We start from the raw sequence: 17,406 nt of genomic DNA on the forward strand, positions 1-17,406 counted from the left end.
AACTAAGTAAAGGTAGGCATTATTTTTAATTAATTTAGGCATTGTGTGGCCAGTGGTAATCTCGGAGGCACGTTATTACATACATACACACACTAAATTGCTTTTTTACTAATGACTCATTTGTTTTATTCTTGCCTCTTTCAAGAAAGCGATTAAGTTGAAAATGACCTTTTGAAGATTGAACTTGTGGACCGATCTTTTCATTTTTAATTACTTACTTTGCTTTAATTGTTACATTAGGAGCTATTAGGAAAGCAGACAGCTTCATAATCAATAATTTAATTAGATGTTTAGGACCAAGAAGTCAATGCAAATGTTATTCTGCAGTCAGGCCTTTCCCAAAGCCTTTCAAAGAACTTTATTCCCTTTTTGTTTCAAAGTGACATTGACGACATAAAAATTAAATTCATACTTACTTCAATATATCATGCATACACATTACTGATCTACACAGGCAGCTGGTAACAAGTTCAGATTCAGGTCAATCTATTTGCTGCCCAGAGAGGAATATAGCCTGCTTCTCTCACTTCATTTCTGAATAATCAGTGACACAGCCAAATGCCATTACACTGCACACTCCAGCACACTGCGAGCCACACTATCCAAGTGTTTACCGAAATCTATAGCCAGACTTTTCCCCTGGCTAAAACTTCAAATATTTTAAATGCATCTATTTATAGTCCTCTAATTGCTACTAATATTCTAAGATAACCATCAGCAACTGAAAACTGTTCCACTCTAATTTTACAGCCGATGAAATCTTATTCAATCAGGAGTGAATTAATACCCTCCTCAATTCCACTGATACCTCTCTGCCTGCCCTTGCAAGTTTACAACACAGCAGCGTCAGTGATACATCATAGGGAGCTGTTAGCAGAGCTGTGAATTGCATGGCCTGGTGCCTGGAATATGGATATCCCTCATTTGTAATTACAGGCATGTGTTTCACATTCAGAATGCCTTGCCCAGAAGCAACCCCCTAGCTGGTAAGGTGTAAGTAATAGAAATGAGTGTGCCAAAGCACCTCCCCATCACCCATCACTAGATTAGGGGGACCATCCTGGGGAATGTGAGATAAACACAGCACGTGGATGAAAGGGAGCCTTAAACCAGAACAGAAGCCTTGGTGAAAGGCATAAAACCTTGTAGAAGGATGACCCGCTAGGAGGGAGGTAGGGAATCAGACAGATGCACCTAGAGCTTGCTAGAGAAGGGTCAGAGGACTCCTCTGACCATGGGAAAGGCAGTGATACCAGAAAGCAGCCAAGACTTGCCCTAAGACACACAGTAAGTTAAAACTTGGCCAGGCTGCACTGCAAGAAGCCTTTCCTGGAGGGTGCAAACTTCCAGCTACAGGAGGAAACTCAGGCAGATCCTCTGGGAAACCATGACCGTAGAGGAAGGAAAGCATCAGGCTACAGAGAACCCCATTGCTCTCTTCTTTAGTAGCAGCTTAAATGACTGTGAACATCATGTTGAAAAGGTGTTACTTTAATCTTACTAAATAATTATATCACTGCCAAGACAAAGCCCTTTATACATTTCACATGGATTAGGAATCAGGATGGATATTAAGCTTTAACATACAGAACTGTCTTGTTTTCTTAAAGTCTTCTCCTTGAAATGAAGTAAAAACATAGCTTGGAGACAAGGCAGAGGACGACATGTTAAAAGGGCCTGCCTTCCCACTGGCAACAGGACTCTGACATCCAGTGGACAGGCCCAGTCATGTCAATGAACAAGAACAGCTTAATAAAACAATAATTATAACCTCTTCAGATCCACTAATTCACTTAGAGCTTTAGAACCTCAGAATCGTTTAGGCTGGAAAAGACTTTTAAGATCATCAAGTCCAACTACTGAGATTTGCAGAACAAGGTAACTTGTCATATCTAAAATGTTTAGTGTCTAATTTAAAGATAGTTTAATAGGGAAAAAAAAACCATGAGATCGACTGATTATACAGTTTGTTAAACTTTGGATTTAATGGTTTGATTTCGGAGCAAAGTCAGGAAGGCAAGAAAAGGGAGGGAATAGTCAATTGCAGGCCAAATGAAAGCCAGAGTTGTAGTTCCAGCCTGAGGATTATTCTTAAGACAGCAGCCAAATAGTTTGAAAGACAATGGTTTTCCTGCTTCCCCAGGTAAAGGAAAAATCCCACAGCAAAACAAGAACGCAGGATACTTTCTTGCTTGCATCTGGGTCAACTGATCCCAATTGCAGAGTTATGCGCTCATTAGTTGAAATATTTTATTTTAATCTGCCTTTTTTCCACTGAAGCTGTTTTGGAGGAAAGTCAAAAAGTAGCATTTCTTACAAATTACAGTGACCATATCAAGCTTTTTTCCCCAATTATTTCAAGATTAGAAAGAAATCAAGATATTTCTCCTCAGCCATGCTTTTGATTTTTAAAAATATTGGCACTAAGTCTCTAGGGAAGAGTCCCAAACAGATTTCACATAAACCTCTTCAAGTTTTAGTTTTGTTTTTCATGTTATTACTTCTTGGAGAAAACATAATCTGTATTCAAAGCTACTTGTTCCCGATTTCATATTTCACTGTGACTCAAATTCCCTTTCGCATTAAGACAGAGAGTTTTAAAATATGAACCCATTATTTACAAATATATAGAACAGAATGAGGACCACAAAATTTGTTATACATCCTGCCGGGAACAGGACTTATCCTTGCATATACCTTCTTTACAGGAGAATAATTCAACTACACCAAGAGATTCAAAGTTTGCATGGAAGAGCTCTTCATCTCCAATACTGACAACTTCAATTTTTGACCTACTTTTGAAGAGGATTGACTTGAACCAGAAACTGCTTGTCAAAGATTTTTTTAAATGACCCATCCTGTCTATTCATTCAGCTCTTGAATTCGTCCCTCAGGAGTTCAAATAAAGCTGACAAATCCAATGCACTCGTAATTTTGTGTCTAAGGTGTTTACTGAGGAATAAATCAAGTGGACAGGCCAAAAAATGTAAAGACAACCAGATGGATTTTCAAAACAACTTCCTTTGGCTGCTCCAAATGAACACAGGTGTAAAAGCCCCCACCTAGAACAGGCAGCATCCCTCAAAGATCTGAGTGTTCCCACAGGCTTTAAGCTACTGACAAAAAAGTTCTGACAAAATCCATGTTGAGAAACACGTAGTTTAAAAGATAATTTATATTTCACTGGAAGAAACAAAAATATAACAAGGCTTTTTTTTTTTGCTTTTTTTTTTTCAATTACTAATTTGAAAATTACTAAATTCTGACAAAATCAACACTAAAAAATGAGTGGTCTAAAAGATAATTTCATTAGAAGAAAGAAAAAAGGTTCTCTAAGGAAATTACTAGTTTGGAACAGTTCCACTGAATTAAATCAAGTAAGCATTAACTCACTTTCAGGCACAATCCAGTTGCATTAGGAACCACAGCAGAGCTGTCCCATGCTATGGTGGGGAAATATGGACTTCTGTTGTGAAGGAAAACATTGCAAGACTGGAGCTTAGATCAGCATCACTGTAATTATTCCACATCCATAGGAAACACGTCAGCAGCTAAACCCTCATCATTGAAATGCCACACCACAGCTGGCAACAGCAGAGAGCTAAAAAATGGGAGTATGTAAGTGTTTATTCCCTGGTAGGACACAGTGTGAAAAGCCCTTTAAGCAGCCACTGTCCTTAAATGATCTGGATGCCTTAAATGCTGAATATTGTGCCTTTTACAAGACTGCAAAAATGCAAACTGCACTGCCCCAAATTCTTGGGGATTTACTCTGCTATTTCTTTGAACTCACAGACCTATCATTTTGGGGTCTAAGAGTGTATGGGGTAGATCATGAAAAGCCAAGAAAGAAAAGTCCCAGGCAGCGTCCTACCACCACCCCCTGTACCCACATGGTAGAACAAGGCTGGTGGGGCTACTGTGGACCGAGGGGAAGGTGGTGCCTGACAGCAGGGCTGAGTACCCACTGCCATTTCTACCAGATGTGTCATTCATTTGGGTTTCCCTGCTGTTGCCCAGAGACCTAATCGCATAGCAACTTAAACTCTATCAAACCTTGTCTAGCATTCAAAAGCCATTGGCAGAAAATTATAAGCAGACAGTAATTAGGAAATAACTCTTTAAAGGGCTGTACATACTCTCTTTTATCCAATGCCACATTTAAAGAAAAAAAGACCTGGCCTAAAGGAACATCCAGCTGCTTCTCACTCTCTTCACTGACTACTTCTTCCTAATGGCTTTCTTCAGTATAATGTGGCCCTAGAAGCCCAGCCTGCCCTACTAATATAAAGTGTGCCTGTAACCACTCCGGAACCATTCCCATGGGCTGAGAGAGAACCGATTTCTTCACGTGCATGAAGAGATACCCCTGCATGAGCGTGAAAGGAATCTCTGCCTGGATTCCCACTCCCCTCCCTTGCTTTGGGGCATAGGGAAGCTTTACATCAGGAGTATGATGGCCACAGCCAGATTCTGGCTCAATGAAGATGAGTTATCATTACTGGGAGCTATTTGCTGCTGTTAAGGCAGGAGTTTGGACAATCTCATTCTGCTTTTTTTTCCTTTTTCCTCCAAGATTGCTGCCTGCATTATTCATCAAAGACCACACTACCTCAGAGCTCCCAACTTCTGATTGTGCTGTTCAGTCCACAAACTACTGTCAAGGATAAAATTTGATGCACAGCATCTTGTCACTGTTCTGTTGAGCCATCATACCCATATTTAAGTCATCTTTGACCCAAACAGTAAAAAACTGACACGCTTAATGCCTTCCTGTCTGGATGTCAGGGATATTAGTTTGATAGTTGGGTGGGAATAGGATCCTTTCATCTGTGCTATGTGCCAACAGTTTTCTACTAAAGGAATGCAGAAAAATAAGAGCTTGTCTTAAATCACTGGGCTACACTGCACACAATCAGCAATATATCCTGGATAATTAAAAAATAAAACTACAAGCACTTGAATATCAGTGACCAGTAGAGACCAAGATAGGCAACAGTTATCAAACAGTATCTTGAATGTTTAGTATTTCACAGACTCAAATAGAAAAAGCATTGTACGAATCTAGCTTTTTACAGAGCTGTGCATGTGCTCGACTTCATTAACAAGAACAGTAACACTGATATGAATGGGACTGTCCAGTTAAGTACACACACAAGTCTTCCCAAATGCTTGTGAGACACATTCCTTAGGGCATTACTACTGAATGCTGACTTCTAAATGACAGTCACTGCAGAACTTTTTCAAAAATAAAATATCCACTTGGAGAACCTGACATTTCAAAAATCAGAAAGCAGATGAAACAGTTACTAAATCAATAAGTTTCAAATGTGTAGAATGAAAAATGAGAGTACTTTTTCCCCCCTCTATTTAATTATTTAAGAGTATAAATATTTGGCATTTTATCTGTCTGAGAAAGAGCAAAGATTCAGCTTGGCTAAAATGTTACCCAGACAGATCTGACAAGCCCCAAGAAATTATTCATCAGAATGTGGGAAATGCAGATGAGTGGTAGACCGCTTATCATGAGAAGAATTAACCCAGGCAGGTGAACTTGTACTCTTGAGGTATCACACTCTTTTGCACTTCTCGTATTTATCGTTGGACACACTTTGCAATTCATGGGTAGAGATGCTCACTCTGATGTGCCAGCAAGAAAATACTCTGGTGAAAAGCCAGCATATACTTGTCTTTCTATGAAACTGGCATAAAGATAAATAAATTCCCCAGTTTATCTTGGCACAAGAGCCATCAGCTTTACTGGCAAGAAATTCCTACCAGTGAATTGCAGCCTCAGTCTCACACATCTAATCTACTGGGAGTCTGGCACAGCAAGAGGATGGTTCTTGTCCAAATCCAATACCAACTCCCTATTTTCTCCCAGAATGTTTGGAAAGAGCCATAATCATCTAAATACTATTCATCCTTCTGTGTTCTAATTTCTTTATAGGCAACATCTATCTTAGGTTAAAAGTACAGTCAATGTGCTGCAGGTTTTTTTTTGGAAACTCTAGATTTTACCCTATGTTATCCAGAGGGGGGGGGGGGGAAATAAAAAAAAATTAACAAAGTAATGCCACACATTTTTAAAGTCTAAAGGCTGCATTATAACTTCAGCTTAGCAATTACGAAGATTTATGTCCCACTCTGCCCCAAATCCAGAGCTCATTGTCCATTCAACTTACACTGCTCTGACTTACAGTTCTCTGCATCCATTATCTTTAATAATAAAGAGCTGACTGAAGTTAATGATTGAAAAGCAAGATGTGGATAGTAATATGAATCTAATTTATGAGAAAACAAACCGGAGTATGATTTTCATGTTTCATTAAAATTATCTTAAATGCACTCTTTAATGCTAATTGATCTCATACAGGTGAGAAAAGACTCTGTTCCAAATTAATGGGGGAAAACCATTCATCTTCCTTCTGGAGGGAACATTTAATATCATTCAGCATTTAGAGGGAGATAGATAGCATCTTCATAGTGATTTCACCACTTAGAGTGACGCTTCAATGTGGGCCCACTATCTGAATCCTTCAAGATTTCCCACTGAACAGGGAAACAATTCAACAGAATAAACATGCCACACAAAAATATTTTCACAAAAGGTCTTTCCTATCATAGCAAAATTATCCAAAGCTGAAAAAAATTGTTAATGAAAATTGAAGGTTTTTTTCCATAAGTTTATCAAAGAAAAGCTTTTGTGTAATCGTGTTAATTTGCTATGAACAGGAAATTACTGAGACATCTGCAAGATTAAGTTCCTTACAGGATTTATTAAAAGCAAAAAAAAAAGAAAACTATTTTTCCACCCAGTTTTTAACTTTCTTTTGTTTTTCAATATTTTTCCCTCTGTTTGAATTATTCCTTTTCAGATATCAAATATTCTTACAAACCAACGCAGCTAAGACTAATGAGTCTTGACTGGCTTAATTTTAACTGGTACTTTATGCCCAGGATTATTATGAAATTACCTTCTATTCAGTCTGTTTCTATGACCCATAAATAGAAATTGCTTAATAAGCATCTCAAGTATTTCACTGCCATTTTCATGTCAGTTTTTCCTACCCTATGTTTGTATAGCTCTAATGACAACACCTATTAGTTAGTACACAGCAACAGTTCTTTGTCTTCTTCTCAAATCACTTCCACGAATACAACCTTCCCTATCCTGGGCTGGAATCTTGTATCATCTTTACATTGTTTGAGAAATGCATAGTGACAGTAATACCAACTGAAGTAGCAACTTGAGCATTTGAATAGTTGCTCTATGCGAAGTATCACAACAGCAGCAATAATTATTGAATGTTCCGACAGTAGAAGAAAATGACTCTTGCCTTGTTCTGGCATTCCACTTGCACATGATATACATATTCGGTCTGCAAAGCAGCAGCAGCAACAAATACACTCTCTGATATACTACATTCATTTATACTTATAGCAAAGAATGAAGGTAGAGAATAAGATGCAGCAGTTTGGACACTACCTACAGTGATACATTATGGAGAAAACAATACATATTGCATGAGAAATCAGCAGTGAGTTCTGGGAGCAAGGAGGGGAATCTCTTCTATAAAGGAATAATAAATATACTAGACTTCTCTGTAGCTTGAAGTTCTCCTATATCACTTTCTCCCATTTCCTTTGTATGTAACCTAAAGCACATGCCAACACTTACAAAAGAAGCATGGCAAAGCTGACTTTCAGCTGCTGTATTGACCTGACAGAGCACAGTGTGCAGCAATACCACCTTCCAGACCAGCCATCAGCTGGGAACACCACCACCACCAAACTAAGTCTCCCTGTTTATTCAGTGATCTCAGTGCATGCCCATGTGTTGCACTGTGAGGACTCAGACGTTTCAGATGTCAAGGAAATGTGATATGGTGATAATTTTGCTCAGAAGATAATAGCTGTGTTAGTGAATACTCTAGTGCCACATCGTCCTTATACCATATATGCCATCACTTTCCTTGAATTCAAGAAAGACCAAGAAAAAGGCTGCTTACCGTTCTGGCATCCCACAGGGACAAAGTCTTGTCAGCAGAGCTAGTGAGAACAATGTTGGAGAATGGAAGAAACTCAATGCTATTGACTGAATCCTTATGGCCACACATTGTGTATTTGCATTTCTCACTGCAAAAGAAAATAACAGGAATACAGCACTTGCCATTCAGGATAATAACAACAAGAGAAATGTTCAGGTAAATTAGCAATGCATTTCAGGTGTATTTCCTAGCTACTCTTTAGAAAAGATGAACATTGACAGCTATTCATCACCCAAGGCTGTAGTGGGAAGGCAAAAGGAAATGGAGAAGCAGGTTTTAAAAGACTGAATTGTAAGGAGCAACAATGAAAGCACCACTTTTTTCCTGGGTGCATCCTCAAAAACCTTGCTGATGTAGAATTTAAAAGGAACATGGATAAAAAGGTAGGATAGGGACAGCACCATTTACTTTTTAAAGATGTCTTATTCCTTCTTGCTTACAAAGGATCTAAGAGATGTATAGCACCATGCCAACATATACCTCGAAGGAAGCCAGAGAAGGCTGGCAGCCTGACTTTCTTCTAAAGGTCTGCAGAAAGACTTGTAGAAACTAAGTGATGTCAGGGACTTTTCACTGGGGGTGAAGTATTGTCATTGTGGACACCCAAGAGGCCTTCTTCCCTACTATGGACGAGCCTCACCAGTAGCCACTGTAAGCTGTAGGTTCTTAAAGCAGATGTGAAGAAACAGAGGTGAAACCCAAGCATGGAAGTCTTTGCTATGAACTGACCACAGCTTAGATGGAATTACTCTGTAACGTAGCTTTGGAAGTTCTTTCAAGGCTGAAGACTTTCAACTGTCCTGTTTTCTCTCAGCTGATTAGCTATGAAGTAATACCCTAAGGAGTTTTGTTTTGCTTTCTTATCTGTTTGTTTTCTTACCTTTTAATGTGTAAATTTCTGAGACAACACTATTGATCCTTCTCAGTTCAGGGTATGAACCTGAATACAAGATGGGAAGCTTTTCCCACTGTAACAAATAGAGATGCAACCACTATGACAATGCTGTAGAGAATCAGTTCTCTCACAACCTAGCCTGAAGTTGGCTATCTAGCTATGATCTGTACAAGCTTTTGGGCTTCTGTTCTGTTTTCTGCATGCACACCAGAGAAGAAGATTCCTTAAAATGGAGTCCAGGAGAAGAGAAGGAAAAGCCCAAGGATTCCTCACCAGGACAACACAGAAGGTAACAAACAAATCTGGGATTATTCAGACTGAATAGAATGGTAAATGCTTAACTCCTACCCAAGCATGTCAAGAGGGGAGACAACTGAAATAAACCTGCATTCATGACTTATGTCTGTATGCATGAGTCACCCATGCTGATAAGGCTTTCAGTCTATGATTTCTTTACATATACATGAAACTTCATGAATTTACAGTGTTTGAATCGTATCTTGTGAAAACATACAGGCAGGTGAGCATACTATGGAAAAAGCAAGTCAGTTCTATCCTCTTTGTCCAGCTGAGTCAAAAATAGCATGAAAAAAAGAAAAGCCAACAACTCATCATAAATTACTGCAGCTTTCAGTGAGAGCTCACGATTTTATTCCTTGCTCATGTGATTCTGACAGTAGAAACACACCTACCCTGAGCTGGCTGCTGAATATATCACTGGGGCTTGTACGTTAGATTACTGGGTGGCTCTTAGCAGATAAATTTCTTACAGTATTTATTAAGGAAGCTGTCCGCAGGGGGAATTAAAGAGATGATTTTTTTCTTTACTTTTTAAAAATTTTCTTCCTCCCTGTATGTCACCAGAAGACTCTTGGAGCTCCTGCAAGTTTGGGATAAACAGCACAGAAGATCAGTATCTGCAGATCAGGTACAGGCCAATAGAGCTAAAAGGTTTTGATGGACACTTATCCCTGATCACTCATCTAATAAAATGACCTCTCAGACCTATTTTAATGCCTCTCCATTTCCCAGACCAAAATCCATATGATGTGCTGAGCTGAACACCAGGCCTGTCCCTACAGAAGGGAAATCAGTTGTTTCTGAGTAGAAATATTATCCAGGAAATATTTTTCAAAGGACTATTAGATTCCACTGGTATAATTTTAAAGAACCTATGTTTTTCTATTATAGATAATACACTATATTCAATATATTCAGTATTTTGGTGTTATCTGTTATACAGACTACATGTGTTACTTTATCACAAGGACTTGTTTTAAACTAGTCATAAAGTACTGTGGCTGTTAGAGCTCGGTGCACAAGACATTCATGATCACTTGATATAGACAATAAAATAACTTCAGTGAAATATTTTTTTTTCAGTCTCATGGTAATGTTTTACACCACAGAATATGCCTTCCTCAGATCATATACTTTTATTCATGTATAGGTATGCCATGATTTAAAAGTGACCCCTGATTTCCTGCTTGCCTGTTAACACTGTAAGGACTTGGGGCTGCAGCTTCTGATAAGCAAAATCCTGCTGTGCATTTTTGTGGGCACTTATTAGGTTTGAAAACACAGACAACTTTATATACCACAGTGGGACAGTGTTCACTAGAAGAAAAGGGGCTATTTTCCTGTAAAAACAGAATGTATGTATGTATGTAATTTTCAAAGACAAGGGAAACAAACATCTTCAACCTGCTTGAGGGGGCTTGGGGTGAAAGAACATAGGAAAATGAAGGAAAGTAAAGGAAAAAAGCAAAGAAGATTTTGTTTGTGAGGCACTGACATAAGATACGGCCCATCCCAGGCAGGCAGGCTGCAAGAACAGGCTTGTGAGAGATTAATTAGGTGTCAAAGCATGAAGGCCCACTCAGAATCCCTCAGCAAGGTGAAAATGGACTAAAGTGATGGACCATGACAGCAGCAGAAGGGAAAGAAATGATTTGTATTTTTCCGTTAAGAACATAAACACCCAGTGCTGATGCAGTTGTCTGTCTCTCTCCTTGCCACTTCCATATCACTGCGTATTGATGAGTGAACTCTGGCTCTCAAGATTTAATTTACCACTCTGGTAACTGACTGACTAGTATTTCTAAGAACCTCCAACTGCTACATAAAAAAAACCTCATCTTTCCTTCCAGCTGAGATATAATTCCAGCAAGACTCTCTTGTATACAAGCTATCTTTTGGTCAGAAAGGAAAAAGTTTTATTTAGATGTTCCTTTTCCTCTGACATGAAGGGTAGAGAATTACCCTGGTTTTCACTCGAGCTCATATTTTTATGCCATGGTTAAAGTTTACCTACATTAGAACAGATCTGTAGCGACTTTCATTATCTAATGTTTTTTTTTCTCATGATGAACACATAGCCTCATGGGTACAAGTTTCACCAGCTCTGAGCAATTTAGTTCGGAAGATAGAGAGAATCATCTATGAATAGTAGTTTAGGAATTTGCAGTACCCTTGTGGCTTACATCCAGACACAAGGAGCTCCTGAGCAAATACTGCCATTGTAGGCATGAGCATACTGCTCAGTATTTTGCAGATTGCATTCTGAACCTCACCACAGCCACCAATTCCAACCCTCATCCTTTACCTGTGTTGTTACTACTTTTTCAATGTAAAACATCAGTTAACACATTTTCTTGACTCATGACTGATTATCCTCGGTATTCCCTTTTTCTCTACAAGTCAATTTCCCTTTCCTTAAATCCAGGTAAGGGAATGATGTCCATCAGTAAATCAGCTCTAATTCTACCTCACCAGGTTTTGATTTTCCTTAGCAGGTTCAAACAAACATGGACAGACTGTTATAGTTCTAAAGCAGCACACCTATAGCATGAATCTTGCCTTTAAATTAATCATACCATTATCGATATCACTAGCTCAAAAGTGATGGGCAAATTTTACTTGCTCAATTTTTAGAGATTTCTTTTTTTGAGAATCACATTTCAGAATGGTTCATTCAAATTCAAAAGGGCTTTCAGTAAAACCACATTGAAAACAGAAGATTTGAAACACTTTCACTAACATGAGGCTTCACTGAATATTAAGAGACTGCCGTCTCTACACTAACGTACAATAGCAGCCAAATAATGCACTAGTGAGATATTTCATCAACTGTACAATAACAGAAGAAAATACAGATAGTGGGCAGGTTTCTTTTCCCTGTGTACTTTCCTGTCTGCACAGATGGAGTTCAATCTCAGTGAGGACAACAAGTTGGCAAGCCCTGATGAGAACATTTGACAACTGCCGGGTACATATTTACTGCTAAAGGCTATTTAGAGCACAAAGCACTGGACAACCTGCAGTGCTCCACACCAGCTTAGTACTCATTTCAAAAGACACGCAGCAAATCAGAGCAACAAGTGAGATTACATGTTGCCAACTCATTTGCTATTTAAAAGAGTTTTAACACCCAACACACACATGCTTACTAGCAATTCTCTGAAAACAGGACAAGCTCTGCATCCTTTCTTGATTTTTTTTTTTATAAACATATGGTTTCTATGATCAGATCCAGTTGAAAAAACTGGGGGGTTGGGGAGTAGTATAATTTCAATGATTAATTAGGTAGCCACAGAATCCCAGGCTGGTTTGTGTTGGAAGGGACCTTAAAGCTCATCAAGTTCCAACCCCCTGCCATGAGCAGAGTCACCTTCCACTAGAGCAGGCTGCTCCAAGACCTGTCCAGCCTGGCCTTGAACACTGCCAGGGACGGGGCAGTCACAGCCTCTTTAGGCAACCTGTGCCAGTGTCTCACCACCCTCACAGTTAAGAACTGCTTTCTAAGATCTCATCTCAATCTACTTATTTCATTGCTGTGCCATATTAAATCTCAATTTCAAGCATGGTAATTAAAAGAACCTATAGAGCCAATCAAAATTAATGAGATTTTTGCACATACTTTTGAGCCATTGCCTCTACCAGCCATCTTTTTACAAGCCTTCCAAAGGAATACATTAAATGCACACTCAAACTGTACTATCTTTCCCAACAATGACTCTCTCAAATCCATGGAATGAACAAAAAACTAAACCCTTTCTCATGCCTATAGGAAAACATGCTGCTATGTTACTTGCAATCACCAGAAGGTAAAATATCAAGATAAATTATACCAGAAAGTCACCTGCTATGAAGACGGACACAACAATTCTAAGCAAGTTTTGTCAGGTCACACAACAATCAGCCTCCATTCCTGTTATGGTGATATAATTGTAACAATAAAAGGAGAAAACTTTCTGCAAAACCAAATCCTATCCCATTATATGGCTTTATCTCCAAAATGTTCTTAAATTAGGCATAGAACTTTTCCAGCCAAGATCAATGGGCAAGTATAGCATATAGGCTGGCTTAAGACATTAAAATGCCAGTTTGGTTTATGCTGTTATAAATGCATCCTATCATGTCTTTACATTTTATGACCTCTATTTTATTTCTAGGTAGCTTCACATATGACACACCCAATTATTCATGTCAAGAATGTAAAACTACCAGTATTTCAGTAAAAAAGCACCTACCATCATTTATGACAATGTTTTGGGGTTTTTTTTGACCCATTATTTCACTAAATATAACACATTTTAGAAGACATTGACATGTGAGGACACTTCATTAAGTACATTTGTCTCTGAAAAGATACATGCCAGTATGATGTTTCCAATATGAACCACTTTGTTCAATTATTACTTATCTTCCATAAAATGAAGCTGTCTTCAAATTGTGAACATTCATTCATGACCTCATTCAAACCAGTGTTTGACAGTTTGAAAATGCAGTGCTAAAGTATAGGCTACAACTATTGTGAAAAAGTAAACATTTCTTCTCCAGTATTTAGAAGCATTTAGAAAGAAAATACAAATTAAATCCTTCTCTGTAATTTATCCTCATACATGGAACGTTTTAATCTTCACAACCTGAGTGCTCTGCAAAACAAAGAGCAATCTCCAATTTAAAAGAAGCTGTAAACTGGGGCTTCTCTAGCAAGGCTCAGTTACTCCCGAGTTATTAAATCATGTGAAATCACTTTATATTGTTGGGTTTAGGTAATTGTAATTGTTAGACATTTTAAATTCACAGTGAGCAGAAGCAGGATTAAGTATTAAACATTCCTATCATCACTCACATCAGAGGCTGCTTTGAGCTCAGCGAGGTAAGGCTGGCTGAAGCACACAAGCACAGTGTCTACGTCCTGCTTCCACTGAAAGCAACACAAGGTTTGCCACTAATGTCAGTAGGAGTAGGATTAGATCCAGGTTTATCACCACAGGAGCCTGACAGCTCACACTTTTGGTCTAGTGCACAGTAAACTGAGCATGTAAAAGGAAAGTGATCTCTGAAGGCTTAACTGTAAGTTCAAGGGTGCAGATCTTTCCCTTCCTCTATTTTCTCCTCCTTCTGCCAAAAGCAAAGCCAAGGCCTAGCAACTAGGAAGGCTTGGCCAAGGAAGAAAGAACCCCAAATGATATGAATGTTTTATTAACATTTTCTAGGTATATAAACAAACATTACTTATCTAACTCGGCGAGTTTACAAGCTTGCAATAAAATACTGCTACATCCTTTTCTTAGACCTCCTTGAGAAACTGGGAAATCAGGATTCATACTCTCAAACCACTGAGGTTCTGAAATAGATCAAATTGCTTCTTTTAATTAAAAGAACATAAGTTAACTTTAATAGTTACATTTTTGTCTTGTTTGGTCAGATTTGAAAGCCTGCAGCAGTTTATTTTTCAGAGTGCAGATTTATTCTCTGAAATTTGACAAAGTTCTTTTCCCCTTACTTTTCAGGAGCTAAACGGAGCATGGCAGCTTCTCTTTAGTACCAATTTATAAAGACTGAACAAAACCATTTGCAGCCCTGCTTCAGCTCCTGCTGAAATCAGTAATAAAAACCACAGTGATTTAGTGGATGAACAGATAGCACCCTGCTGTGGGTGGGAACTGTAGTCTTAGTCCTCTTCTGGCCCTGCTTGTACAATGAACACCTTGCACACACAGGGAGAGCCTTCATGCTCGCACGGGATGCAATGATGCCTTCAGGTAAGCCCCCGGTTTAGACTGAATTTGTCTAACCTATTACGAAAGCCCTCCCTTTATAGTAAAACTCTAAGAGAAAACTGAAAGGCAACATGGAAGCATGACTGGTCCTTAACTTTGGACCTCATTTGGTGAGGTCTAAACACAGAGTGCTCCCCAGCCCAATCCAGTTCCACATATTTTGGGGTTCAACCTTGCAAGTACCCTGTGTTAAAATCTACTTAAAGCAGGAATATGGGACAAAAGCAAGTCCATCAAAGCATGCCTATAAGCTTGTCTGTAAACCCTTCCTCCAACTCAAAACAGATACAGGGTTCTTTTCTTCTGTAGTGCCACCTCCAGTAGCAGTGCAGAACCCTGCTACCATTTATGCATTTGTGTGCTGTTAACAACCTACTCAGGCAACAGCAACACCCAAACAGAACAGGAAAGCTATTTTGTTGTGTTGTGTTTGAGATTTATTTCATCTCCAGAGACCATGCCTCCTTACATAAGTTGCTGTTCTAAAAATTACTTCGTCCTATTTCTATGATTTGAAAGAGCCTCTTTGGCAAACAATACCCAGAAAGGGAAAACTGGACATACATGAGAACACAAAAAATACAAGTAAGCACATGCAGAACAGAGAGGCCAGTGCATCACATTTAATGAAGTCTAATAGCTTGAACTTTGGATTCTGCAAGGTCTAAGATTGAGGGACATTTGGCCAGAACTCCCCTAATAAATTTATAATTAACCATCAGAAAGCAATGCTCCAGTCAAATTCCCATTCTGCAGTGAAATTAGAGAACAGCCAAATAACCACAGTCTTTGAAATAGTGTTCTATAAATGCAGGAGAAAGGGGCTGCAAAACTTCATGCCTTACCTTTGGGATTAAAATGCTTATTTGTCTCAATTCCTTGTAATTTATGTAACAGAATCAGTATTATTGGAAAAGTAGCCAATTATAACACCATATTTATTTTTCTGGAAGAGCTCTACTACATGTATTTTAGTAGGAGCTGTGTATTTATTGAGTGTGTGAAAACTTCCACTACTAGTGAGATACTGATCACCTTACTAAGACATATCACTGAGAAAAAAACCCACTCTCAGCCAAAAAAGCGCAAAGGCAGAGTTTTAAGGACACTCTGGTTGCTATGGTGTTGAACATAGACTTGACTGCCTGATGCTAGCCTGCAAAATAAGAACCTTTATATTCTACCAGTGATTATTGAGCATGTTTCCTCATAGAGCACAAAGAGACAGTGGTTGGTTGGGGTTTGCAGAACAAAAGACTTGCACAGGTACCATGTTTGGTTAGTGTTGTCTAGCAAAATTAGACAAAAAAGAATATAAGCAATTACATTATGTTCTCTTTGAGTGATTGAATACTACTCAAAACCGGGATCTATTCTGATAAACACTGAAAATAATAAATATGATTGATAATAGCTTGATATGTACTCTTATGGAAATTGCAAATTACTGAATTAATATTCTTCTACTTTGGCTTTCACTAGAAGGTGTGAAAAACTGACAGTGTATGCCAATAATCTACATCTTTTTTTGCTGGCCTGAAATATGAATAACAAATCTGCTCACAATTATACCTAAGATTTAGCCTCTTAACATCTTACACTTCTTCGAACAAGTGAAGTGTTGTAGGAAGTATTATTATGTGTGTTATTTTCTGTTTCCTGATAAAGAGCTTCTGATGTGAAGCTTTATTTTTATAAAAAGGAAAAATAAAACAATAAGGCAAAAGATCTCTTAAGAATGGTCTAAAGTCTTTTAGTTCTAACCTTTACTGTTAACGCATGATTTTGAATTAATATAACTAAACCTATGTAATCACAGTGTGCACCTCAAATAAGTGTCACTGTAAAAAACAACAGTATCCACAATTACAAGAGCAGACTGATTTCTAAAGCAATATAGTGATGCTGTAGAATCCTTTACAGATGCTACAGATGTGCTGGAACTTAGCACAGCTTCAAATGTAAGTATTTACTTAAATGTTCAGCTGAACCAGGACCAGAAGACATATCACTTTGCCAAACACAGCTTTAAAATAGCAACAGAAACTAGTAGTCTTGTAGCTGTCTCAGAGACACCAACAAGTGATCACTGTGAATTGAAACAACCATTTTTTCCTCTGTAGCTGTTCTCGACTGAGTCACAGCAGTAAGGGAGGCCAGAGAAGCCTGAATGCCTCAGCAGCACACCATGTCCACCCTAACAGCATAAAAAGGGTTGCAGTTGCCAGGTCTGTCTTCAGGAGGCAAGGAATACTTTTGTAACATTTCAGTGGGTTCCAAGAGGACAAGCTCTGAGATTAAAAATTTTGCAATATAGCACATATATTTTCATATCAGATGGTAATAAAGTATTCATTACCTTTTACTATGTAGGCTCAGTTGAACTCTG

General features: G+C 38.5%; 1 protein-coding gene across 1 annotated transcript in view; it reads right to left on the reverse strand.

Annotated features, from left to right (window-relative positions):
* Positions 1-17,406, reverse strand: part of SPAG16 (sperm associated antigen 16) — a 432,785-nt gene that overhangs the window by 155,812 nt on the left and 259,567 nt on the right. The window contains exon 13 of the mRNA XM_061458176.1: positions 8,013-8,139. Within this exon, the coding sequence (XP_061314160.1) occupies positions 8,013-8,139 (127 nt within the window). The remainder of the gene's footprint in view (positions 1-8,012; positions 8,140-17,406) is intronic.

Source organism: Pezoporus flaviventris, unplaced genomic scaffold (assembly GCF_033815535.1).
Source record: "Pezoporus flaviventris isolate CSIRO_AGI_PZ_B2104156 unplaced genomic scaffold, CSIRO_AGI_Pfla_v1 ptg000001l, whole genome shotgun sequence".
In the NCBI taxonomy this organism is placed as follows: Eukaryota; Metazoa; Chordata; class Aves; order Psittaciformes; family Psittacidae; genus Pezoporus; species Pezoporus flaviventris.